Here is a 27,494-nt window from a genome sequence, read left to right on the forward strand (position 1 = left end):
ACAATATTGAGGGTTCGCATTTTTACCTCAGCTTAGAGCAGCGATAGGGAATTTTTTTAATGATTACCCCAAAGTATTTTTGTCTAAGATGACATTCCCCCCATGACGAAGAGGGATTACTCCCATACGGACAACTACTTAGCAAATATAGTAAATATCAATTAAAAATACGTACTTTTCACCCCCAAAAATTTCATATTTACCCCATTTGGGGTAATTTACTCCGGTTTCCCGACCACTGTGTAGCAAAAAAATCCACTCCAAAGAAACATAAGTTTACAAAAATTTAAGTGCTTATGGTATTTTCTTCATCTAGCAAATATTTATAAATTGCACTCATTCTGAACAAAAAATAGTTGGTCACCGTAGTCTAATCCTATATTCTAATAGAAAAATATAAATGAATATAAATATGTTAGATCATAATAGGAATATCAAAGATCTACAAAGATCTAAGCCTTAGGGACATATGTAGATCTTTGATATCTAAGCCTTAGAGGCATATGTAAATCTTTGACATTCCTATTACGATCTTACATATTTATATTTATTAATATTTTTCCAAGCCTTATTGTTAGAGAGGCATAGGTAGATTTTTGACATTTATATTTATATTTTTCTATTCGGACATAGGATTAGACTAATTATAAGGCGACCAACTATTTTTGTTCATAATGAGTACAATTTGTAAATATTTCATATATGAAGAAATCAACATACTTAAGCACTGATTTTTTTTCTAAACTTATTTTTATTGTAATAGATTTTTTTTGTTACATAATAATATTTGTCTCATAATGCACATCCGAACAACTTTAATTTTGCATATTAAAATTGACGGTGAAGGCAAAAGATAACAATTTTGCAGAAAGTAGTGACTTTTTACTATTTCAATAATCGTTTGATAAGCTATTCTTTCAACAATGACAATAGTGTCTGGATAATTTAAGAAAATTTCTATTAAAATTTCAAAAATTTCATGTCGGATAATTATGTTTTATCAGATTTTATTTTTCCAAAGCTCTTGGTCAATAATGACGTTATCTTTTACTTCCTACATTACAAGTTCAACTACTGAAGATTTATTTCATTAAAATATTTTTTATGAATGACTATAAAGTTAAATTGAGAACATTTAAACTACATGAATTAAAAAGAGAATGCTTTGCAAAAGTGTAAAATTCAGTAAGTGAGAATAGATAGATGATCACCTTAATTAGACACATTAATAGAACTTTATTATAAAACTAGCATTATTATAACTATATCGATATTACACGTAATAATTAAAGTTATGAAATTAAACAAAACATAATTTGAAAAAAATATGATAAAATGGTAATATGATTGTATGAATTCCTTCGGATTTAAAATTGATATGATTATGATATGATTATGTTTACTTATCTATGATTATGACTATGAGCTTTACTACTTCTTAATAGTATAATAAGTTGTCAAATTAAGAAGCAGTGTTTAGCAGTAGCAGTAAGCTTTTATATTTTTATGTATTTGCTCATATAATTAAATGTACTGGCATATTGACAAATAATGAAAACCCAAGGTCTTTACACAAACAAAATTTCCGTCTATAAATGTCTGGGTAAAAGGAACATCTGTTTGTATTATATTTTGCAAACTATGAGTCTCAGGAACAATATCGTAAACTTGCAACCAAATTGTAAAGCTTTCTATGACAAATTGAAAAGAATTTTATGACTATTATGGGAGGGTTATAAATATTTTAGTATACAAAGTTATAGAAATTCTATTGAACAATTGAAATTTTAACAAGGGACAAAATAAGAGGTTTATTTTTAGAATCTGTGATCAGGAAAGCATAAAATAATAGTATTGAAAATAATAATATTTTATATTAATTTACTGACCATAATGAGAGTAAAGCACTGACTCCAGCTAAAATAAGCGTCATTGTGATTTCTAATAATAATTGTGAGAAAATCCAACATGCATTTCTAACTGTTGGATTGTAGGCTACATCGATCATCCAGAATATCGGCTTGCTTAAGCACTATAACAAATTATAAGTAAATAAATTTATTTATTATTATTTTATATATAAAATGCTTTAGATTAGTTAATAAATAATAATGTCTAATATTTAATATAACAGCAGCAGCATGCTGAGTACTCCATCTAAATTTTTTTTTTAATTTCGTTCTAAGAATATACAGATCTTCTTGTTTTTGCTTAGTGTATTAAAATTATTTGACATTATCAACCTACGGTGAAAATTAATTTGTGAAAATATTTAATAGTTTTTTTTAGAGCAATATCAAAAAACAAAAAGGTATTTAGTGGGTTCTACAACAAACCAAGAAGGGTTATTATAAATTCTAAAATTATAGTAAATCTAATATTCTAAATTTTTGAAGAGATTTCTAGGAAAAAAGTATTTGCCTAAGTAAATGCTTAAGCAAAGATTAAATTACAATTTTAAAGTTTTGTGAATAATTTGGGTGTTCTGGAACATGTTAATTTTGGCATTGAAAGACAATGGTATTGAAAACCCCGAGTAATATTTTTTACATATTTTGAAAGGACTTAGATTCATAAAAGGAACATTGGCACTGTGAAAATTGATATATTTACAATTATGGAGAAGGATATATTTCAAACGAGAATCAATTCACAATTTTCATCATGACAATGCAAATATTCAGCGCTATTTTAACTTTGCTTCTGTAAATATTTGTTCCAAAATTCATTTTATTCTTATATTTTGTCTGATAGCGTTAAGTTCTTCAAATAATTAGTACAATTTTTCACTGGCTTATAATATAAATTATTTTTACAATTACCAAAAATAATATGTCAGCCGCCTTCCAAGCCATTTTTGAATATTTATTATCTCGGTTACACTCTGGTACACGTGTGTGAGAGCAATCGGGGCCACAAGCCGAACTTGGCATAGCACTGTTATAAATAGATTAACTAAAATTAAAAATAACATATAAAATAAGCAAAAATCTATATAAATCTTTATTTGAGAAGTATCATGCACTATAAATATCAATAACGAAATTAATATAGTGTACAGATGGATTTTATGTCAATTTTATTTGACATCACGTTTAGTATTGTTTATTTTTGAAATTAAATTATAGCATTTTTATTATAGCTAATTTTGAATACGTACCTGTTCTATTTTTGGATTATGCAAAATAATTTTACCCGTTTTCAATATACACCCATAATAATGATTATAAAAATATAAAATTACTGAACCTAGCAATTAAGCTAGTTTTTGTTATTAGTGTCAAAAAAAAAAAAACAAAAAACATTAATTCCGATATAATTTATTTGCAAATCAAGTAACTGATAACTTTGTCTATAAATTTAAAATTAAATTTTTATATTCAGAAAGAAATTCCGTATAATGGTATAGTGTAGTTTTAATTTTTATATTAAACATTTTTATTAAATTGAGCTAAACATATAACTAAATAAAAATGAGTAAGCATTCGCAAAACAATGATAATATTTTCCGCATTTGTCATAAAGATTAGTTTAAATAAATATAATTTAATTAAATTAGCAGCGTGCATTCTTGGCTACTTTTGGAATTATCAATATTAAAGACTAATTGAGATAATTGATTGATTCAATATTGATTCATCAGAATACAATAACTCACATAAAACGGAACAATGGAATATTATATTACAACCGTAAAAAAATATATGAAGATATAACAAAACAAAATAATGATCCAACTTAAGTTTGAAGTTTATTTGGCCGAAGGGAACAACAACGTTAATATTTTTGCCTGAAAATTCGACTTGCTGATTTTATATTTTCTCGACGGTTGAAATCATTCTAAATCAAAATTGAAAAAAAATGTGTATATGAAGTAAAATTGATGAAATTAGATAAGGACTCACTTTGTATAGTTTTGCAAGACAGTTAGTCGAACCGTTTTGCCAGAATTTCTGAAAATCCAAAAATTATTTGTTTACAAAATGGATTTTTGAACCCATTTTGAAACTTCAAAATTGCAAGATCTTAGTGAGGAATCATTCACAAAACAATGACCATAATTTCCGCATTTGTTAGTTTAAATAAGGAATTATTGTGATTAGTTTTTAGCAAAGATCAGCCAAGACATTCCATTGTAATTAAATGTTATTTTTCAATTTTTTAATGAAATTTAAGGTTTGGAACATAAGGTTCCAAACTTTTTTGTATCGTAAACCCGTTTGCGTTTTGCCATGGACTCCTTATTTACCCGATATCGTTTTTTTTATAAATTTCTAACTTTACTAAAGCTTAGTATTATATATTAAAGGTAAAATTGTTTGATTATTAAAATTTGGCGACAGTTTTGTGAGGTTTCAACAATTTTCCGGTAACATCATTTTATTTTGTTAGAAGATTGTTATTGAGGTGAAACTTCCATTCTACTAACATTCTTGGCTCGTGTTTGAGCACTATAATTAGATTGATTATTTAGTAAGATAAAGCGAAAATGTTATTTTTGAAAAAATAGGTTGAAAATTTTATCTAAAAGCTAACTCTCAATTTTGATCGATTGGTACTTATATCTATTATTATGTCTATATTCATTATTAAATAAATTAATATTTTGTGGAAGATTTTCGTATGATATATTAAAAGTATTTTAAATGAATTCAGTTCGAGTTTATTAAATATTACATTAAATATACCAAAGTATATATTCAAGCAATGATTGATTTACAATTGTTCAGTTTAATGGAATTGGGTGATCTGGAACATGCTAATTTTGCCATTGAAAGACGAGGGTATTGTAAAGCGAGAAAAGTAATATTTTTACGTGGTTTGAAAGATCCTTTCATTCATAAAAAATTGATATATGTATATTGTATATACAATTATAGAGAGTGATGCACTTCAAACGAGAATCAATTCATAAGATTGATCCTGACAAAGTGTATATTCTGCGTTATAGATTAAAAGCTTGTATTTCATTTTCCTTTATTTATATATAAAAAGCTTACACAGTATTTTATTAATCGTATAATGAGAAATAAATAATAAATTAATCAGTACTTAAGTAGTATTTATAAGATTGGAAAGAGTATTTTTGTTAATTTTAAAGTTAGAAGTTAAAAATTAAAGTAATCAGTAATTAATTTTATAAATAATGAATTATTACAATTAATTTTAGTGTTTGCAGGCTTCTGCTCTCCTCTGAGCTCGGATTCTTTCGCGCCTGATCAACTGTTTCCTATAAGCAAACAAAGGTCGGAAGACCAAAGCGCTTTCGGCGGTGTCCATGCCATCGTTACCATCGGCACTTTCTACGTCACTTTCCCCTAAAAAATATTATTTAATTTAGAAAACTGATAATAGAGAGTTGAAAAGGAATTACATAACAGTTAATCAGGAAATTATCTAGATTTTTGCGAAAATTAGTTCCTAAACCTTTAATTGGTCAGTTTTGCTTAACTCGTTTTAGTTGTGCAGATAATTCGTTAAATCTACCTATCTTTATTGAAAGTCTTGTTTTGTATCTTTTTTTAAGTTTTCCTGCTACAACTGCTAAAGAACATTATAATGTTCTACATATATGTAACATTCATGACTATAATATTATAATATAAAATATAATAAAACTAGTGGTGCATGGCTGTCCCTTAAGGAAAATTGGTGGAACTTTCTGTACTATAAATTTAGATTTTTCAATTAAACATTATAAATCTTGGTACGGAACCCATAGAAATGCAAATAAAATTTCCCTTTATTATTAAAATCTCTATAAAATATCTGATAATGTGATGTGCACTTGTCTAATAATAATTTTTGACCACCAAATGGCGTTTTTTTTTTACTTTTTTCATTGAATATTTGCAAGCGCAACCTTCTTCCCAATAGCTAAATATGGAGCATATTTTTCATTTAAATTATTTAGATTTTTGCAAAAATTAGTACCTAAACTTTTAATTTGTCAATTTTGCTCAACTTGTTTTAGTTGTGCAGTAAACACGTTGAAAATATAATTTTGTTGAAAGTCTTGTCTTGTAATTATTTTAAAGTTCCCTGCTAAAAACATTATGTGACATTCATGACTATAATATTATACGAAATATAATAAAACTAGTCGTGCATGGCATCGTGCATTAACCCTACAGGCTCAAATATTTTTAAATTTGTGGCAAAAATATATTGTTTGTAACTGATGATCAGAAGATGATGAAAACTTATAAAAATAAAAATGAACGCATATTTATAGGAAGTTTACACGAAAAAATCATCTTTTTGTTTCAGTTCCATATACGGGACACTGAGTTTTAACTATACTTTTTGATATTAAAATAGTACAAGTAAATTGTTTTGGAAATAGTTTCCTATTTGAATTTTTTAACTTATTATATTAAACCTTCAATTATATTAAACATTCAGTTTTTTTAGATAAACATTATAAACCTTGGTACGGAACATACCATAGAAATGCAAACAAAATTTCTATTTATTATTAAAATCTTTATAAAGTATCTGATAATTTGATGTGCACTTGTCTAATAATCATTTTTGACTACCCAATAGCATTTTCTTTTACTTTTTTCATTTATTTTCGAAAGCGCTAGACGTGCCTTCCCTGAAGCTAAATATGGAATATATTTTTCATTATAATTTTTACCTATTGGTTTTCAAGTTAAATTCTACATTAATTTTGATTAATGAGTTTATTTTATTCATGACAAAAAATATATGTATTTATTATATTTTATAAATGATATATATTTAATAGAGTTTCAGTTAAAAACAATAGCTTCTTATTATTACTTTATTTTTGATACATAATACTTAAAATTCGATGATTATTTTCATTTAGTCATTACTAATATTTACCTTGAAGTGATTTATTCTATTCCAAGAAATATTTCGTAATATTTTGAGACAAAAATCATTCCTAAAATTACATTCAAAATTCTAAGTACGTCGTGTCGGGTATTTTTATGACTATTTTTTACACATCTGGTAAGAGAAAACCAAAATATTGTGTATGTGAAATATGATGCGTAAAATTTCTTTGAGAAGTCAATATCGGAAATTTTGAACTATTCATTTTGGACATGTTTACGAGTTTGGATGTTGCCTCTTTACGGTTTAAGTGTTTTAAAATAAATACAAACATTACTCGGGCTTAGTAAAGGACATAAAAAAGGTTTCTATTCATCAATTCCAAGAAGTTCTTGAATATTGTTTATATTATAATGGACATATTTTTGAGATTGTATTTATTCTCATTTTTAATAGCGAACAGAAGTTTCGCTTTCTACTTCTTCACAGTATTTGGATGGCAACTCAACGATTAACTAACTTATTTTGGATATATTTATTAATTATTATAATCCATCTAATATTGCTCATATATTATTCAATTTAATGCAGCAATGGCCGGGAAGGAACTATTATAACTTCGAAACATATTTTGGATCTATATTTCCAAGTGAAAATAAATATAACTACAGCTCGATATCAATTTGTCCTAATTGGGATCAAATTCTTGAATATTGATAAAAAAAATTAGTGAAAAATAGAAATGAAACATCTTATTTTATGCTAATTTATCATGTCGTCAATTATTGATAAATTCGTTCGACGTTGTCGTTACGATCTGCGTGCACGAATGTCGTCTATAGATGACATCCACTGTTTTATCACCTTAAATTAAATTGTTGAGAATTATAGGTTATTACCGCAGTTATGAGTGTCACAAAGCTCGTACAGTGCTAAAATAAATTTAGCGATCTGCCTAATAATTATCAGATAGACTGAATAATAAGTTTACCTGTCAGGTCTCTCACGACTTGATCTTCTGCAATTTCTCCAGCTTCGTCGATCGTTTTTCTTTTATCATCATCATGAATTATTTGCGTAGTCGAATCCAGGTGTGAATCATCACCTGATGCTGAGACAGCATCAGATGGTGACGTCAAATGACTTTCAGGGGTTTCGGCTGGCATGCCGAATACATAGAAAGATTGCAATATCAGCTGAAATAGAAATAATGATTTTGAAAATATTATTGGGAATGAATTGCAAATGGAAACACATTATTTTTTTATAAAGCAATAAATTAGCTTTACTAAAAGCTATAAACTATTAGCTGATTAGCCAAACTGATCATAAAAGCTGGTCAGTGAAACTGCTTTCTGCTATGCGCTTGTGGGCCAATATTATAGTTAACATTCTTTTATTTTAAATAATATTTTTTTATATCATCGGTATACAGCATCTATGGTATACACTTTAATTTTGCAATATGTTTGTAATTTGTCAATTATAAGTGAAATAATTAAATTGAATTTGAATATCAAATAAATAGCCCATAATCTACTTAAAATAAAAATACAGCATAATAACGATTTTACGTAAAGTGGCCATCTCATTTAGCTTTAACTCATTATCAATTTATAAAATATTAAAATTATTTATTGCATAAATTTGGTTGACATCCTAAGCAAAAAGTAAAACAAATGTAAAACAACATAATAAATAAATTATTTTGCTAGTAATACTATATATTAAAATGATGAAGTGTAACATTTCTGGGTCCTATTAAAAAGTGCAGAATAGTCTGATTTTCTTTTTTATTAGACAATAATTTTTACATCTGTCCGAAAGTAAAACTTTGAATATAAAATTATACTTATTTACTACTTTGTTTTTTATGTTCAAATGATTTTTACATTAGGATATCGTCGACTAATCACTGGAAATAGTCAGATGATACTGTATTTTTGAAGTCTTAATTTTTATATTAAAAGTTTTACTTGTTTTTCATTTCGGACAGACGTAAAAATTATTGTTGGATAAAAAGGAAAACTTGACTTTCTGCACTTTCTTATAAGAATCCGGAATGTTACACTTTATCATTTTATATATAGTATTACTAGAAAATTAATTTATTTTTAATAATTTATTTAACTTTTATGAAGCTGGATGTGAATGTCCAGTTGATGATATCTGATAAACATCCAAAAGCCGCCTTTTCTTTTATATTCACAAATCAATTTGATATGTAATTTTACTCCTGAACATATTGAAAATATGTATGTTAGTGTTAATTGCTAAAAATGCCGATTTTATATTTTCATAAGTTTCATAGTAATCCTTGAAACATTCCGAATTTAGAATTATTTCATATTGACAGTGATTTCTTCTAACTGCTGTATTATTGGATTTGCATTGAATTCTTATAAGAGTCATTATTGATATTTTTAAAGCTTTTAATGTAGAAAATCATTGACTTATATTAAACAGAGAAACATATATTTTCATGACAAAATGTGTCTGTTATTACCAACTAAACATTATGGATGTTCTCCATTTTAACTTTAAAGTGATCATAGCACTAAATTATGTAAATTCGATCCGCAAAGCTGCTCTAATTTTTATTATTCAAAATAAGTATCTTAAAAATTATCAATTCTTACACAACTTCTTTTGACGTAATAAACTTAATTTGACGTTCTAAAGAGACCAAAAAGATGATGTGATCACTTTCAAAAAGGTAAAAAACAACTACTACACTTAAACTTACCATAGCGGCTATGACGAATGTCTTCATGATTACAATTTGCACTATTTTTAAATCACAATGAATAATTTATAAATATCAACAAAGCGGATCACTGACCAACTCGAGTAAAAAAAATTCGTGCACTTTATACAAAAAACAAGGTCTATTTGCACAATATTACAAAGTCCTTTTGTCGGCACAATGGTACAATTGACAATTGGTGACCATCAGCGTTATATTTATATATGAACGCGCTTCCATCGAATCTTACACAGATTTTTCATATTTGCGTATCCGTAAACTTAGACTTATGCAAAAATACAGACAGGGATTCAATGTTTACTCAAATCATTTTTGAGAATACTTTTATTTAGTCAAATGGTGGAGAAAAATACATACTCTCCAAGTATGATTTCAGTTGATTTCAGTAGAACGACCTGTGCAATATCTAACAACAATGTAATTTTTTTAATTTAAATGATCTTTAATTTGAAAGACTTTGTTGCTATATATTGCACAAGCAGATTTCATGATGCTGGTGACCTGGTGTTAAAATCAATGCACGTTAAGGAATTAGTACAAGTATCCTGATTGTCTTATTTTTAACATTGTATAACCATATACTTTTTACTGAGATACATTTTCAACCTCAAACAAAGCAATTTTTCTCTTCAAATTTACAAGAATTTCTATATATGTTCCAAAATTTTCAATTTCTCTATCAATCTTCTATATTTGAGGGTTCCAAAATATGATCTCAATTGAGAAGAATTTTTATATATGTTCCAAAATTTCCAATTTCTCTATAAATCTTCTATATTTGATATATTCAAAATATGATCTCAATTAGGTTTTGACTACCCGAAGGAGCAACTTACGTTTTTGCCAGAAAATATGTTTTTTTTAGTGACAATAAAATAGAGCTTTAGCAACTTGGTTTAAGGCAAAATATTGCTTTCAACAAATCAGATTTATAAATAATTTCCGAAAAGACCTGCCCAAATATAATATCAATTATGCATGTATGATCTTAGTAAATTTAACAAGATTAAATAAAATTAAACTTGCTATTTATTTGTATATATAATAAACCTAATGCTAATTAGAAATTTATACGTCAATAATATTAAATAAATAAAAAATACAAGAAGTTTGAACCAAATTTAGTTTTTGTAGTAAACATAATTATTAACAAAAAGAAAGATCATGTGACAACGAATGAGCGCTTTCTTTTCCTCTTATATTATTATAATATATTATTATAATAATATAAGATAGAAGAATTATAATAATAGAAGAATAATATTATATTATTATAATAATATAAGACGAAATTTAACATTAAATATAAAAATAATCAATTTAACATTCTTACATTATTTCGAATTCAATTTCAATTTTAAATAAAAATGAAATAATATTATGTTATGTGATTCTGAGGATACCAATTCACCTCTGATATTGATACCGGAGACCCATAGAGTTTATCTGTTCTATTAAGCGAATTACAAAAACACATGATGTCAAATAAAAATAATTATTTACATATTATTAGCTTTATAGCTAAATGTTTACGTGTTTGTATAATTATTTTTATCGAATTGAATAATAATTATCACTAAATATATGTCGCTTTCTTGGTTAATTTTTTATGTTTCTAGAAATTTTATTGTGAAATGCAATCTAGATTTGTCTCTTAGTCTTTTCCATTCTATTGAAATTTACGTTATATATCTTGACAAAAATATATTTACGTTTTGTGATAATTATAGGAAAATTATTCCCATGTACGTTTTGACAAAACTCGAATCTCTAATGGAAAAAATATATAAATTCATAATTTGAAACAAACAATTCATGAAAGGAATAATGTAATTTTGTAAAATGCATTCTATTTTATAAATATTAGAATAGTAATTTTCGCTAATAAGAAAACATATTTTAATAATACTGCCAGAGTTACAACAGCGTTTTTTTAGTATTTTTTTCAATTCATATTTTATTATATTATTATATATTTTATATTGATACATATATTTATTTTATATGTATTAGTAACTCTTCTTCTAATTATTTTAAGAGAACATTTTTTATATATTTTTATTTTCTTGGTAGCCTAATTTTAAGATAACATTTTTTATATTTTTTTTATTTTCTTGGTGGTTTAATACTAATAAAAAAACTTTATTTTTCATACATTTTGACATACGGTTTTAAGCATTATCACTAAATTTGAATAAATTAAAGAATAACCATTTGAACGTAAATTAATAACAACAAATCCTAGATTTTCTATAATCTGATTAATTTTTCTTTATGAATATTATTACTTGATGATGGAACGCATCTAATTTCGAAACGTCGTAATCAAAAAAAAACTTTTTTATTTATTTAAACGTTTTATATTTATTTGGATTGAATATTCGAATTATTTTCGTACTTTCTTGATGGTCTAATACTACTAAAAGTATATAGTATATTCAGATTTTTAGAGAAACTCAAAGTTTTCATTCGTTTCTTTGTACGATTTTATGCATTATCAGAGAATATGAATAAATTGAAGGATTATCATAATTTTAAAATAGGTTATAACAATGAATTCGGGTGTTTCAAATAAACTGATTTATTTTTTTCTGAATATCATTCCCTGGTGATGGAACGTATCTAGTTTCGAAACGTCGGAATCAAACAGAATTCCAAAACTTTTCATATTTCTTTGGATTGAATGTTTGGAAATAAAACATATATATTTATATAAGGTTGTCAAATATCTCCCTTCCGCCTTTTTGTATTATAAACCAAGAGCAAAAAAGCGGAAGGGATATATTTGACAACCTAATATATGTATAATATATAAAATGTATCATTGAATAGACATGCTAACACTTATTTGTCGGTCATGATTCGACGAAACATTCATTAACAATTAACAAACCGCCGTCATAATTTTTTAAATTAACAAAACCTTCAGGGAATATACCGACTTGTCACCTTTTAAGAATGTGACATGCCTTCAAAAACGCAATAAATATTTACTTTACATTATATTATGATACTACGCTTTATTTTAATACTTGTTTTAAATTCTTTGCCTTTTAAAATTTTAATATTCTAGAATAATATCCTACTCTTTTTTAATAAAAAAACGAATTATCATAGGGGGCGTCCAATAATCACGTGAGTGATATTTTAAGCATTTTTGGGCCCTCCCCCTAATTTGGTGATATTCAAATAATAAAAGCTATGTACTACCTTCTGATTGCTGTCCAAATAATATAAAGTATACTATTATATTTATACTATAATATTATATGTATACTTTTATATTATTTATTTTTTAGGACAATTAAGTTGCCTTCGATGGCGATTGTCCTTACTAACTAGGTATATATTTATTACCTTCAAGTAGCTCTTATAAAAACAATTAACACTAAAGGAAAGTAACGTTTAACTATCTTCTGATTGCAGTTAAAAAAAATATACATAAAATATATTCATAAAAAGTGAAGTCCCACAACATGATAATACTTATTACGTATTATCATTATTGCGAAAACTAAAAATAACACCAATATACGGTTATCAAATATTGGTGGACCGCAAAAACAAAATATTTTAAATTCCCACGAGAATTCGCGATTATGTGTAAAGTCATGAAAAATGTCAATCCTGGAAATAAGTGACATGAAGACAAATATATTAATATATCGAATTTTATTTATATTATGTAGTGATTTTATTAGCTTAATAGTTTGCTTAATTCAAAAAGTCTCAAGTCGTTTTCCAAAACTCTGCATAATGCTCTGTTCTACTATAATTATTTTAATTTTATATCTAATTAAATAACAATAAAGAAATAATTTTATATTATAAGCTATTCTGCATTATAGTTTGGTTTAAAATTGTATCAAAGACGCATTATTTAGAAAAAATCTTAGAAATTGAATCTAAAATTCTAGTTTAAGATCTGCAGGCCAATTTTTTTTAGTCTTCTTGAGGTTTCATTATTTATTATTAGTGTTATATTTTTTATTAAAGAGCAATATAATAATAATTAATATCATAAATATATAAACTTATTTTATATTATGATTTCAAGTTCAATCATTTTGCTCATGAAATTTTTAAAAATTTCTTATTTTAATTTCTAATAATTAGATAAGACTTAATAATTTACTTATAATAAACACACTTAAAAACTATTTTATAACGCTGCATATTTTGTGAAAATAGCAATATTTTAATAAATACGTTTATTTTTATTTTTTCATATTAAGTTGGAATCAGAATTAATATCTACTTATATTTCGTATGTCTAATTTTTAAACTTATGACTTTATTAGTTAGCTGAGGCGCCCAAAATTTATAGTAGAGAATTTATTAAATCTAAAAATTTATTAAGATAATGTAAAACTAGTATTGTTATACAGAAAAATATAAAATATACAGTAAATTATATTAAAATTAATTTGAAACTTTTATTATACATATAATTAAATTAATTTTTTTATTAGGGCGGCGTCCATTATACACGTGAGCGAGTTTTTAAGGATTTTTGGATTTTTGAATTTGTGATTTTTTGTCAACCCTTCCTCCCCCTAAAAACCTCACGTGATTAATGGACGTCCCCTTAGATTAAGATAACAAAATTTGTAGTAACTAGATTATTAAAAATAGAAATTTACTGCTCGTGTTGTAATGTAGGGATTATTAACTTAGTAATTAATAACTTAATAATTAATTTAAATTTTAATGATTAAAAGCAGGGAAAATTTAATATTTTGATCAAATGATCCATTTTAAACTTTTAACATCTTTCAATTATCTGCATTATTATAAAAAAATCTAATTTTTTGCAGAATTATATATACTTAGATGTTATTCGTTCTTTAAATATTTTTGATATTTGTCTGTTATTGAAAGTAAATACTAAACTTTTATAATTTATTACCAGATAAATTACGGTGAATAATTAGAAGTAACAACATATTCTAATTTCAATATTTTATTTATATATGTAATAAAGTTCATATATAGAGCACATTTTATATATGTGTAGCATACACAAATTCAAATCGTTACCAGTTATATTCAGATTTAATTAGTAACTTTTCTACATTTAGCAAGCAGTCGTCATTATCTGATTTTATCAATTGCGCACTTTCAGAAAAAAATATGACTCAAAACGATTTCGCAGAAATATCGCACTTGCTCTTAGAATTTTTGTGACATATTATTATTTCTAGCAATAGATACTTTTTTTATGAATTTTGGTAAATATAATTAATACATAGGAAAAATAGATAAACTACCAAATTTAGTTACTCACTCGTTTGTCATAAGAGCTTCAGCCTTAAAACTATAAAATTCCAGGTAGTATTCCCATCTCGGGCGATCTGATATCAAGCAGTTGTGATACCTGTTTTCAATTGAAAATATAGATCTAAATATCATATACTGCCAAATGTACTTACTCATTTGTTTGTGTTAAGAGCTTTGGTCTTAAAACTACAACGATCCAGGTTAGATTTTCATCAGGGACAACCTGATATCAAGCAGTTGTGATATCTGATATGAATTGAAAATATAGATCTAAATGTCATATAAAGTAAAAAAATACCTTTCGAGCAACGAATTAAAAATATGATCCAATTCAAAATAAATACATCACAAATTTAAAGGAAAACCTTTTGGATTGCACACTATAACATAGGGCTCGTTATAATAATTAAATCACAAATGCCAGTTAGTTCTGGTTGCTGTTCAATATGTATAAAAGCAAATTTACTGATATAATATTTATTTTTTTATTTAAAAATTCAACCTATCAATAATGTAATTTATTTACATAGTAACAATATAATTCAGTTATTGCAAAATACTCGCTAATTTACTGATAGTGCTAGTTCCAGAATTTAAAATTGGATATGAAAATAAGTATTAGAAACAGATTAATAACTACTCAATCAAATATAGACGTAATAATAATTTATGAGATGCATAATACCTGGCAATCAAAATTTTATCACTTTTATAATAAAATCAAGAAATTGCAGAGCGAAAGAATGGGTTTTTGCACGAACATAATAAACATTTGTTCTGAATTCAAAAATATTAATTTTTCCACTTGATAATTAGTAATCAAAAAACTTACTTAATTTTTTTATGAAAATTTACCTGCTGATTTTTAAATTATTACTTCAAAGTGTCTAGTCGTTAATAAAAATAATTATCTACTCTATTATAACAATATTTTTCTGCTTTCTTGTTATTGCAATTCATATTAATTTGGTCGGTTCTTTTATATGTTTGTACAAGGCTATCATTCTCAACATTTCGATTTCTGTTAATAAATTTAATTAATTAAAATTTAAATTAACTTGAATTACATTATTGTGTATTTTAAAAATATTTGGACAAAAAATTAAATGGCATAAATATTCATTACAATCAAGTAATGCATATGTGTGCAAGCCGTGGTGTGGTAGGCAAATAATTTTGAAAATGAGTCACATTTTATTGGTCATGATTTTGTATGACCAAAATCATCTATTATTGGCCATGATTTCTTAAAATTTTCATTGAATGTCATACCCAATTTATTTTGAAAATTCAGTAACGTATTGGATGCAAAATTTTCTTTGAAGAATCACCAAAAAATACTTCATAATTAAAAAATACTGGAAATTGAAACTTTTTAACAATGTAAATAAAACTCTATGTTTATGTAGTATCTTTCGCCAATAGGTTATTGATTACTTGCTCAACTGTATTAACCACGCAATGTTTTAAAACTGCAATTATTATAAAATAAATTCATTTCTATCATATTTATAGAGATATAATATGTTTAAAAATAGTGCAAAGTTCCATTATACTTTAACGCAATTTGTATAAATTTTCAACAGTTTTTAAATGCATTTCGCCATCAAGTATGGCACTGCTGATTGGCTTTTAGTAAAGATTGGCCGAATCATTTCTTCATAATTAATTGTTGAAATTAATTCTTTTAGCGATTTTATTACTAACAGAGTTTAGCATCCTACAGTATTATAGAGGCAATAAAAACGATTTAATAAAAAAAATGGACATACATCGTTAACATAATATAATGAAGGCATACTTGATGGCGAAATGCATTTAAAAACTGTTGAAAATTTATGCAATTTGCGTTAAAGTATAATGGAACTTTTTCACTATTTTTAAACATATTATATCTCTATAAATATGATAGAAATGAATTTATTTTATAATAATTGTTACCACCACTGTTAACCCTGATATTACACGAACAGTTCGATGATAATCAACCGATTTCCAAAATCGGTTGAGGGTTTTGGCGAAAACGTTGACGAAAAATTTTGCTCTTATAAACTAATAAAAAAACGCATGAGCCGATCTTACGTTTAAAACTATATTCAATCCGAGTCCTTATCGAGTTACATCAAATGTCTTTCAAATTTATGAAAGTTAAAGTTTTTGAGGGAACTTTATGTCAAACGATGCAGAATGGATTGAAACGTCGAGAAAACATAATATTATCAAATCAGATTATATGGTAAAAACAAAGTTAAAAATAGTGCAATAGTGCAAGTGTAAAAAATACCCTCATGGGACTATAATTGGAAGATAACAAGTATAAAAAAATACCCTCATGGAACTATAAATGAAAGGACGTCTTCGCCCTAATGAATTAGCTGGACATTAAGCAACATAAAGATAATTGGTATTTATCTAGTTTTTGGGACAATCCATCATTTTATAAAATATTTATATCATAAAAATCGGCAATACCATTAGTCAGTTTGCTTCTGCAAGCTCATTATTAGTATTTCCTCACATATACTTGAATATTATACGATCTTAATATTCGTACTTAAGTGCTAAATCACGAAGTCGAATACCATATAAATATCTAAGAACCATCATATCATAACATTAGTATTGTAGAAGTCAGGAAGAACTACATACAATAGAAACATTGCTTTATTAAAAAGCTTTATTACAAAATTAATAAACAAGTTCAAAGACAAAAGCAGTGAAATAATGGCTTATTATGTAAGTAAATTATTTCGATTGATCATACCATGTGAATTTAAACAATACGGAGTTTTTAGACGCTTGTGTTGTGATTATTGTGTTGTGAAGACTTTTCTTGTTTGTAATATCAATCCGAAAACATTCTTTGTTTTAAATTTAAACAAATGCTCAACTTTTATGTGTTATTGTTACAAAATAATTTTGTGAGAAGTCGTTTTGTATCATGAATACATCGTTCGTTACATTATTTAGTAATAGTTACAATCATCTATTTTCAATATGAATATTATGCTAGTTAGTGGTATTTTGCCTTAAGGCAAGTTAACTTAATCAATAAAAAATATGATTTAGCTACTTAGACGAAATTTTCAACCATTTCAAAACTAAAGTTATTGCTTTCACTAATCACTGCAATATTTTATTAATATTCGAAATGCAAACAGATTTATAATGCCGGTAAATGAATTAAATAAATTAATTTATTTAACACCTTTCATTTATTCTAAAATCTATTCGTGCCGGCCCTTATTCAGATGAAAAATATTTTTTTATCTAATTAAAATTGAAAAATAAATAAGTTATTCCCAAATAAATAGAACTTAACCTCGGTATAAGAATATAGTAAAACTACACCTTGTAATAAAAGCATCAAAAATTGTTATACAATTTAATATACATATATTACAATTTAACGAAATACACATTTTTACTAGATTTTTTATTACAGAATATGTGTGCGATCTGTAAACCAATTTATTATAAATGTAACAGCCAATTTGCAGCTTGCACAGTGTTTTTTTAGTAAAATTTTGATATATATTTATATAAATATTAATTTTTTATTTTCTATTATATCGGTTACTGACATATACTACATTCTCATCTCATCTCATGGATAAGTTAGTTCTATTTTTCAAGTTAGAAAAAAAAAATCCGGTATTTTCCCGGCTGGAAAATTATAGTCGAAGTATATGGATTTTGAAACAACTTAATAAAACTGCTTTTTTGATGTTACGCCCGATTCCTAGACTCCGTTTATACCTATATGTGAATGTAGTAGGACTTTAGTGGACCTGCCTTCTGGCAGAGCATTCATCATAATTATTTATTTATAAATCATTTTAAATTTACATACATTTGCGATAAGTGCTACTAATAACTCACCTTGGAACATTATAATAATAGATTGAAGGAGATAAATGATTCCAAATGCATTACAAAACGTTGTTTTTCCAACATTCAAAAGTTCAACAATTTTGGTCAAAGGTATGAAAAGCTTATAAAATAATAATTTCAGATGTTGGAGACAATTTGCCTGTTGGCTTTAGTGATGATGTGCATAATCGAAGCCAGACCTAATGATAACTATAGAGTTATATCAGACATCAAAATAATTCAAGACACAGATAAAGTTCTCGCTCCTGAAGACCATTTATTTAAAATTGAAGACCCAGTATTGGAAGCTGTTGCAAAAAACAATAATATGGATACAGAGAAAGACTTACCAAATAATACAGACATTCAGCATGAAATAGTAAAGAGGCAAAATGAGTTAAAATCTGATGAAAACTTGGAAGATGAGCTTATGGATGTTGCTGAATCAATAGTTTTTCGACCTCTGTTCACATATAGATCTCAAGTCGCTCAACGACGAAGGGTTTCACGAAGAAATTTGGATGATTCAAATTAATATAAGTTAATGATACTTAAATATCAATATTTATTTATTTATTTATTTATTTTATTTATTTTAAAGTTTTATATGAAGGTGTTTATAATTTTTCCTAAAAGCAAGCAAAAAGAAGTCTCCCAGTGAGCATAAAACCAAAATTTACTTAGTAAACTTAGTATTTTATTCTTTACTCTTAAATTTTATATTAAAAATAATTGTAAGTTTATTTAGGATTACTGATCTTAATTAAATAAGTATTTATAAAAAGGCTGACTTTAAAAATGCATAATTATTTATATATTCTATTGTTTATATTTCTAATATAATTATAATATTTATTATTGCTAATGTAATTGATGTAACAGTTATTTCAATAATAAACTAAGCCGTATAAATTTACTATATATTACTCACTAATGATTTTTGTTGCTTTTCTACAAGTATAGTTATATCAATTTATCTACTTCCATCTATTACCATTTTATTTTTAAAGAATAAATGTTCAAATAATTGCAATATCCAAGGTTTTATTGCATATTTGGTTTAATATTGGAATCAGATGTTATATTATATGCCTCCTTGTCGAATAATTTTAATCTTACTCATATCTGTAATCATATCCTCAGTATTATTACCTACAACTATATGAGAAATTTGTGGTTTTGCTGAATTTTCATTACTCGTCTGTATTTCAACTCCAGGTTGTAACATGCTGTTAGAAGTTTTATTATTTAAAAATAATTGTTTATACTTTTCCGAATCTTGCATAAGTACTTCCAGATCAGGGTTATCATTTTCCTTTGATAAATTATCACTACTTTCTTGTTGAAGGGCTTTTCTTATTTTACTTGCCGGTTCATCAAGTCTTCGTTCGCTAACCAATCTATATTTTTTCATTACATTTGCTTGGGTGTCATTAACTATAATAATGTCATCATAATCTTTCGTAAATTTTAGATTTTTTTCTGTTTTATCTTTACCATCGATCAAGTTTTCAATCGTTTCAATAATGAAATCCAGTTGAGATTTATCCCATGTTTGGTTGATCATGTTTATGTCGTCCACTTTATGGTTGACTTGTGGCTTATTCGTGTTATTTTTATCGTGATCAATTTTATCAATAAGATTTTTTAAAATAGATTTAATACGAGGATTGTAGTTAGAATTGCCATTTTCCGTTGCATAATTTTCTAGATGTAGGACAAACTTTATCATATTAGAAATTTCTTCTAAAGGATGATGTGCGAAGGAAGGAGTGTTTATAGGGTTCGATCTGCTGTAGATATTCAATCTTTCAGAATTTTCAAGATGTGGTAGCTGGTTATTTATATATTGATACCATTGAAGATCGTTTAATCGAGTTAATTCAAAGAGAATATTTCTTAAGATATTTTCATTGTTTTTCATATGTTCTTCTTGAGCATGGTAGTGCATACCTGCTATTTTGTATCTTTCTTCCGGGTTTCCAAGTAGATTCATTGCCGATTGAAAAGGCTCCGTGTATAAATTATAATTATTTGTACCTTCATTAATATTAAAGGTAACATCATCTTTATCATGTTTAGTAAGTGCATCTGATATTAGTTTAGAAAAATTTTCTTTAGTCAATAATGTATTAGTTTTGTTTGGTTGAGTGCAGTTTGCTATTTTGGTACAAATTATTATTATGCTTTTATCATCAATGTTCTGAAGGTTTAAAGGTTCAGTTACATTATTTCGGAAAACAAGTAACTTCAGTTCCTCGTTATCAACATTACTGCCAAAAGTTATTATTATATCATCAGTTGTATAAAGTTCGTTGTTATATTCTCGTGCAGGTGTGCATAAATATCTATCGGTATTGTCGGATACCTTGGCTTTTAAAGACTTTATAATTTCTGTTAAATTTATGTTTGGTTTTTGTTCAGATTTTTCTTCATTTTCTAAATTTAAACTTTTTGATCGAGTTGGAGAACGCAGATCCCTTGCAGCATGAAAATTATTAATATGTCTTGCTTCACTTTTCGAATTTTTCGAACTATCAGATGAAGACTTTTCTGATAAAATAAAGTTATGAGGAGGATTATCTCCTATGTTTATTATTCCTCGTGTCCAATTACCTTCAGGAAAATTTTCTACTGATTTGATTATATGATTTAACTCAGTATTTTGTTCACCTAATGTTTTATTAAAAATTTTTTTCTGGATAACAAGTCCATTCAAGGAAGTTTGCAATTCATTTATTGCCTTTGAAGCATTAAATTTTGGTAAACTGTTCAAAATCGTAATGTTTTCTCCCGTTTGAATAATTGGAATTTTGTTGATCAATATTGCACTATGAACCTGTTAAAATATATAGTACTAAATATAATTCAAAAGTAATAAGCTAATAATATTCCAAGTGGATAAAGTCAATATTATATATATATATATATATATATATATATATATATATGTATGTATATATAAATCCACTGAATGAAGGCCAAATATCCAAATAATATCCAAAACGTGAGGTTTGTAAAATAATTTTTTTAAAAAATATTCTTTTTATTGATGTTATGCTCGGTTTTATGTCAACATAAAATTTTTAATTACATATCAACATATGTCAGCATAAAATTTTTAATTACAGAAAAATATATGCATATATTTCATTCAATTATTTTATCATCAATGCACAAAGCAACTTACCGGTTTTGATATAAACATAAAATAAATCAATATAACAAAATACATTATGTTAGACATATCTCTACAACTAAACAAAATAAATCAATGCGGCTTTATTTATAGTTTCATATTGGTATTTAATTGTAATGAATGTTATTTGGTGCAACTATTTAAAAACATTTAAATATTATTAAGCTTTGTTTTCCAATTTAAAAATGCGTTGTATATCACCAAGATATGGTAGATAGATTTATACACACACACAAATATATGTATAAATATATATATATATATATATAAATATATATGTGTGTGAATATATATATATATATATATATATATATATATATATATTCAGTTTTTCTGGATACTAAGCAAATATTATTCATGATTTAATTTTTCTGAAATAAAAGCTTTTTTCCAAAAATTTTTAACTTTCCGAAATGAGAAATTTATGTTTTCGTAGAAAAATTCGATTTGTTAGTTTTGCCGATATTAAAATTTTAAGTCATTTGATGTAATAGTTCAGTCATTATAGTAAGTAACACCTCGGAGTTCGAGATATCCAGCTTTGAGTCTGGTAAGTACTTGTATATTGACACCCTTAAGTTGTTTCAAAACCTACATATGGTATTTACACCCTACCATATGTAGGTTTTGAGACAACTTTAGGGTGTCAATATACAAGTATTTACAGACTTACAACTGGGTATCTCGAATTCTGAGATTCTTACCTAAATTAAGCTTAAATGACTGGACTATAACTCGATAAGGACTGGCGTTATTTAGTTTTGCGAAACAATCGGCAAAAAATTTCATGCAAGTTTTCCACAAAAATCTTGAAAGGATTTTCAAAATTCAGAAGCTCTACTAAAGGTATCAGTAAGGAATCATGCTGATTAGATTTTAGCATGATCGCCAGATGCATTTCTTCCTAATTAATTGTTGAAACATAATGTTTTGACGATTTTGACTATACCTCTTATTGTAGTAAGAAATAGTAAACAAGATTTTTTTTAAGAAATCGATTATTAGATTCTGCAATGTGGATTTTTTTATTTAAAGGAAGTTAAAAAATTAAAGAAGCAATTAACTTCCCTTAGGGTAAGTTATAGTAATCGCAAAAGAAATCGTAAATGAAATTTTTTATACATGGTCTGTTCAAAAAGTTTTCGGAATTTTCGTTTTTTCAAAAAATATTTATTTATTCGTCTACATTAATGTGGTCCCCTTCAAAGTAGTCCCCCCCAGATATAATACACTTATGCCAGCATTTTTTCCAATTTTCGAAGCACCCTTGATATTCACTTTTTGATATGTCCTTGAGCACTCTCAGCGATTTTCTTCAATCGAGGAAAACCGCCGTCCTTTCATGGGTCTCTTCAACTTTGGGAATAGGAAAAAGTCACACAGAGCCATATCTGGTGAATTTTTGCACTTTGCAACACTTTATTTCATTTTTTACGCAAAATTTAATACAAATTCTTTGACTTTTCAATTCTTCCATTGTAAAAATCGCCGAGCTCAGAAAACACGTCGAACCTTAGCGACTACCACAGACAAAGTAAACAGTGAATATAGCTGAAATTTCATCATACTTTAGGGGCATGTATACCAACACAATAAAAAAAAATTTGACAATCAGACACTCCAGACCCGCGAAATTAATTATTAGTAATTCCGGGTACTTTTTGAACAGACCTCGTATATCTTTGCGTTTCAAAGGTTTCTAATATTTTGGCATACCCTAGAAAAAATGGATGTGTGTGTATGTGTGTGTGTGTGCTTGCGGATGCAAATTTTTGTCGACGATTTCGGGAACACCGATCAACCGATTTGAATAATTCAAAAAAAAAATCGATTCGTATTGATAAGGAGACGTGCTGATTAGTTTTTGGTAAAGGCAGGTCTAGATACGAGGCAAAAAGTGTCAAAAACAGTTACTCAGTTTTTAGGAGAACGGAGCGTCCGATTTTAATAATTTATAAAACGTTTTACTAGTATTGACAATATGAAAAACTGATTAAATTTTTCCAACGGTTATGGACTCTCAATAAAAAAAAAGTTAAATAAATGTCATTTGGCGGTCAAAAATGTTTATTGAACATATATACATCAAATTATCAAATATTTTATAGAGATTTTAATATTGCATACACGTTTTGTGTGATTTTTTTTGGGTTCCGTACCAAGATTTTTAATTACGGTACGGGAAGTTCCAGCAATTTGCCTTAAGGCACGATGCTATGCACTCCACTAATTTGCTTTTTATATGAAAAGGGCAATAATTCCTAGGTAGTGTAAGTAGAAAAACAAACAGATTGAGAAGCACAGGAACATTGACAGATTGACAGCTTACATTTGAAATTCATCTGTTGCTATAAACAACATTATTTTCATAAATGTTAGGTTATGATGCATAATAAGTGTATTTCTTTTTACTTTTAAAAAATAAGTTAAATCAAAACATATTCCATTATCAAAACAGTGCAGTAATATAGCTATGAAATTATACAGGACATTTCGACTTTAATATTTTAATATTGGAATTTTAAGTTTATTATTATAAGCAAAGAAAAATGATAACATGCAATTTTATAGTCGATTATTAGATTCAAATCCGCTAGTATTCTTGTTGATAGTTGGTCTTTTTGCTTCAACCACATTAATTGTGCCTTTTTTTATTAAAGACATTCCAGATTTTGCAGACCCTGTGCTGGTATAAATATTCCTCTCCTTTATTTTCTTTTCTACTTAACATAATTTCTATGCAAGTTTAACTATGACATTATAAAATATTATTATTCCAGGGTTTTGAAGCTCGAGGAACTGAAATCTCTAATCGAATTACAACATGGCAAAATTTGTTAGATGCAACAGGCCCATCTGGTTTGCTTACCGTCAATCCAAGAGAATTATTGAAATCTCAAAAAAGTTAAAGAAAAATAACAAATACAATAAGCATAAAAACAAAAAAAAGGAATACAAATCTAAACATATAAGAGATTTATATCAAAAGACAAGATCGATGTTTTCTCAAATACGGAGGATATAACCAAGATTCATTATGATGAATTTTTTTGTGGCTATCCAAGTAAGTATACTGAATATATTTCTAATGTTCTGTACAGATTCTTTTATAAAACTTTATTTCAGGGCCAGATTATGCTCATTTTGTGATATCACAATCTGATCCAGAAGAATCATTGTTTTCATTGCATTCATTACTTAATATGTGTGAACTCAACAAAATTTAATTTCTTCTACAAATTATAATGAATTTTGTATGACTAATAAAAATAGACAATGTTGCTCTCCCTTGGTCTTTGCCAAATTATGTGGCTGTGATTGGAGGACATCACAATTGCCCAAATTACGGTATGTTAGAATGAACTCTGGGTATATTTAAATTAAATGTTACATAAATGTATATATTATGTGATTTAAAAATTTATTTTATTTTCAGGAAGCTGATGTTAATGAAACAATCAATCTACTTCAAGAATGTTCTTACTATTACCATAACTTTCATTTACAATCTGATTTTTTTGATACTATTTTATGCCCTACGGTCCCCAATAGATGTAAGCATACAATATACCATACAACATTTTACATTATTTGACTGAGAACAACTTCCTTGCTGTTAATGTAAGTACTGAATCATTTACAACATGGCAAATTCAATTTCAATATTTTTATTATATTAAACAAAATTATCAGTTTGTTAGAATTAGATTAAATAATATTTATCTTTCAGGATTTTATATTTACCATTCTGCATAATACTATGATATTTTTAACCAATTAGAAGCATATCGGATTCTTTGTCTTTTTATGACACTTTACCTAAAATAATGTTGATGGTATTTATATATCAGCAATGGACTTAGGAATAAAATATGCTTTTTTGAAGAAACTCTTTTGAAAGATACTTGGTTAATAGGTAGATTTTTGAATGATTTCATTATTTGTTAACAGCGCTTTGTAAGTATATTTATGTTGTTGTGATTTTTATCTTTCAGGATTGGGTGCTTTGTCTGTACTTACATGCACTTTATTATATACTGGATCTTTATTTTTGACTTGCATGACTTTGAGTGCGATGTTATTTTCTCTTGGACTATCTTACTTTTTATACACGATTATTTTAATATAAGCTTTTTTCCATTTATGAATCTACTAGCTGTTGTCATAGCTGTAGGTGAGTGATCTATTTTTTTTTAAATTTAAGTTAATGATAGTAATAAAGCTTTTACTTAAATTCAGGTATTGGTGCAGACGAGGATTTATTTTGATAAAAGTTGGAACATTGAAAAGATAAAATTTGAACAGAATTTAGCTGCTTTTAATAGTAATGACCAAACTGATAACTCACCAAATATGAATAAAACAAAGAGATTTTCAATACTCATTGATAAAGTTTTAAGCAAAGCTTCACCATGTATGTTTGTGACTTCATTGACGACAGGTGCTGCTTTGTATTCGTTATTTTTCAGTAATATTACTGCAGTAAAATGTTTTGGGTATGTTATGATAATCAATTAATCTTAAAAAATAATTAAACATAGCTAATAATTATGGTTATATGTCAGTATATTCAGTGGAACAGCAGTATTGGCAAATTATTTTATAATGATGACCTGGATGCCTGCCGCTATGTTATTTTATGAGAAAGTTGATTGCCAATATATTAAATCAATTAGTTTCATGAGATATTGTGCAGATTACCAGACAAAATTGAATTTTAAACTCTATAGATTAGGCATCTACTTTGAAAATATGATCATTAATATTGTTATAAGCTGAGGTACTTTTGGATCATATTTTGGGTAAGAATAAAATTCAGGTATACTATAAAATAACTGTTGCTCACATAATATAAATGTTTTTTTTTTATATTTTTAAGAACATAATAAATTTTCTATTTTATGAACTACTTTATGTAATAATAATTCATTTTTAAGGTCTTGCTGCCGCTGGAAGTGCTGTAGTTGTTTTATATAAACCGCAATTCAAACTACCCGATTCACATGGTTTTCAACTATTTGACACTACACACCCATTTGAGCAATACGATTTAATTATCGAATAAATTTCGATTTGAAGAAGCTCTTAAGGTAAATCAGAATGGATTTCTTTCATGAATGGATCAGTATTAGTTTTATAAAAACTAACTGCATTTATTAGGTTTGTTTAAATGAAAATGTTTATAAATTGTATTATAATACAATAATTTAACTTTTCTAATATTAATTTGTATATGTATTTAATTTGTTTTAAATAAATCTGTAAATTTACAGGGAAGTAATGTGGAGACATTCATGCCTTACGATTTGTTTGGGGAGTTTTACCAATAAGATTGGCAATTATTTAAACCCAAAATCGAAAGAACTTTGAAGTTTGATGAAACTTTTAATATATCAAACTCAGAATCACAGCAATGGCTTCTGGATTTTTGTCAGAACTTACGAGGACAAGACTTTTATCAAAGCACAGAGGTCCATTACTTTCTAATTGCTTTATTGAAAGTTTTATAAATTGGATGAAAAGAAGGTATATATTTAGGTACACTTTTTCATTGTAGTACATGCATTG

General features: G+C 26.5%; 3 protein-coding genes across 3 annotated transcripts; 1 reads left to right on the top strand and 2 right to left on the bottom strand.

Moving 5' to 3' along the window:
- Positions 1–5,166: 5,166 nt before the first annotated feature.
- On the bottom strand, positions 5,167–9,711 carry LOC113366904. The gene is made up of 3 exons (XM_026608549.1): positions 9,554–9,711; positions 7,799–8,003; positions 5,167–5,318 (listed from the first exon to the last, which is right to left on the bottom strand). Exons 1-3 carry the CDS (start codon positions 9,578–9,580, stop codon positions 5,167–5,169), a joined length of 384 nt encoding a protein of 127 aa, XP_026464334.1. The 5' UTR covers positions 9,581–9,711.
- Positions 9,712–19,811: 10,100 nt separating this feature from the next.
- Positions 19,812–21,962, bottom strand: LOC113366905 (protein PFC0760c-like). The gene is made up of 2 exons (XM_026608550.1): positions 21,918–21,962; positions 19,812–21,566 (listed from the first exon to the last, which is right to left on the bottom strand). The coding sequence occupies exons 1-2, from the start codon at positions 21,960–21,962 to the stop codon at positions 19,812–19,814; spliced, it is 1,800 nt and encodes a 599-aa protein (XP_026464335.1).
- A 2,488-nt stretch (positions 21,963–24,450) lies between these two features.
- LOC113366906 (protein dispatched homolog 1-like) lies at positions 24,451–25,153 on the top strand. Its single transcript, XM_026608552.1, has 4 exons — positions 24,451–24,615; positions 24,707–24,830; positions 24,916–24,990; positions 25,053–25,153. The coding sequence occupies exons 1-4, from the start codon at positions 24,484–24,486 to the stop codon at positions 25,151–25,153; spliced, it is 432 nt and encodes a 143-aa protein (XP_026464337.1). The 5' UTR covers positions 24,451–24,483.
- The last annotated feature ends 2,341 nt before the right edge of the window (positions 25,154–27,494 follow it).

The sequence above is a fragment of the Ctenocephalides felis genome, unplaced genomic scaffold (assembly GCF_003426905.1).
Source record: "Ctenocephalides felis isolate EL2017-DRISC unplaced genomic scaffold, ASM342690v1 CF-g0.4_SCAFFOLD_01170, whole genome shotgun sequence".
Taxonomy (NCBI): Eukaryota; Metazoa; Arthropoda; class Insecta; order Siphonaptera; family Pulicidae; genus Ctenocephalides; species Ctenocephalides felis.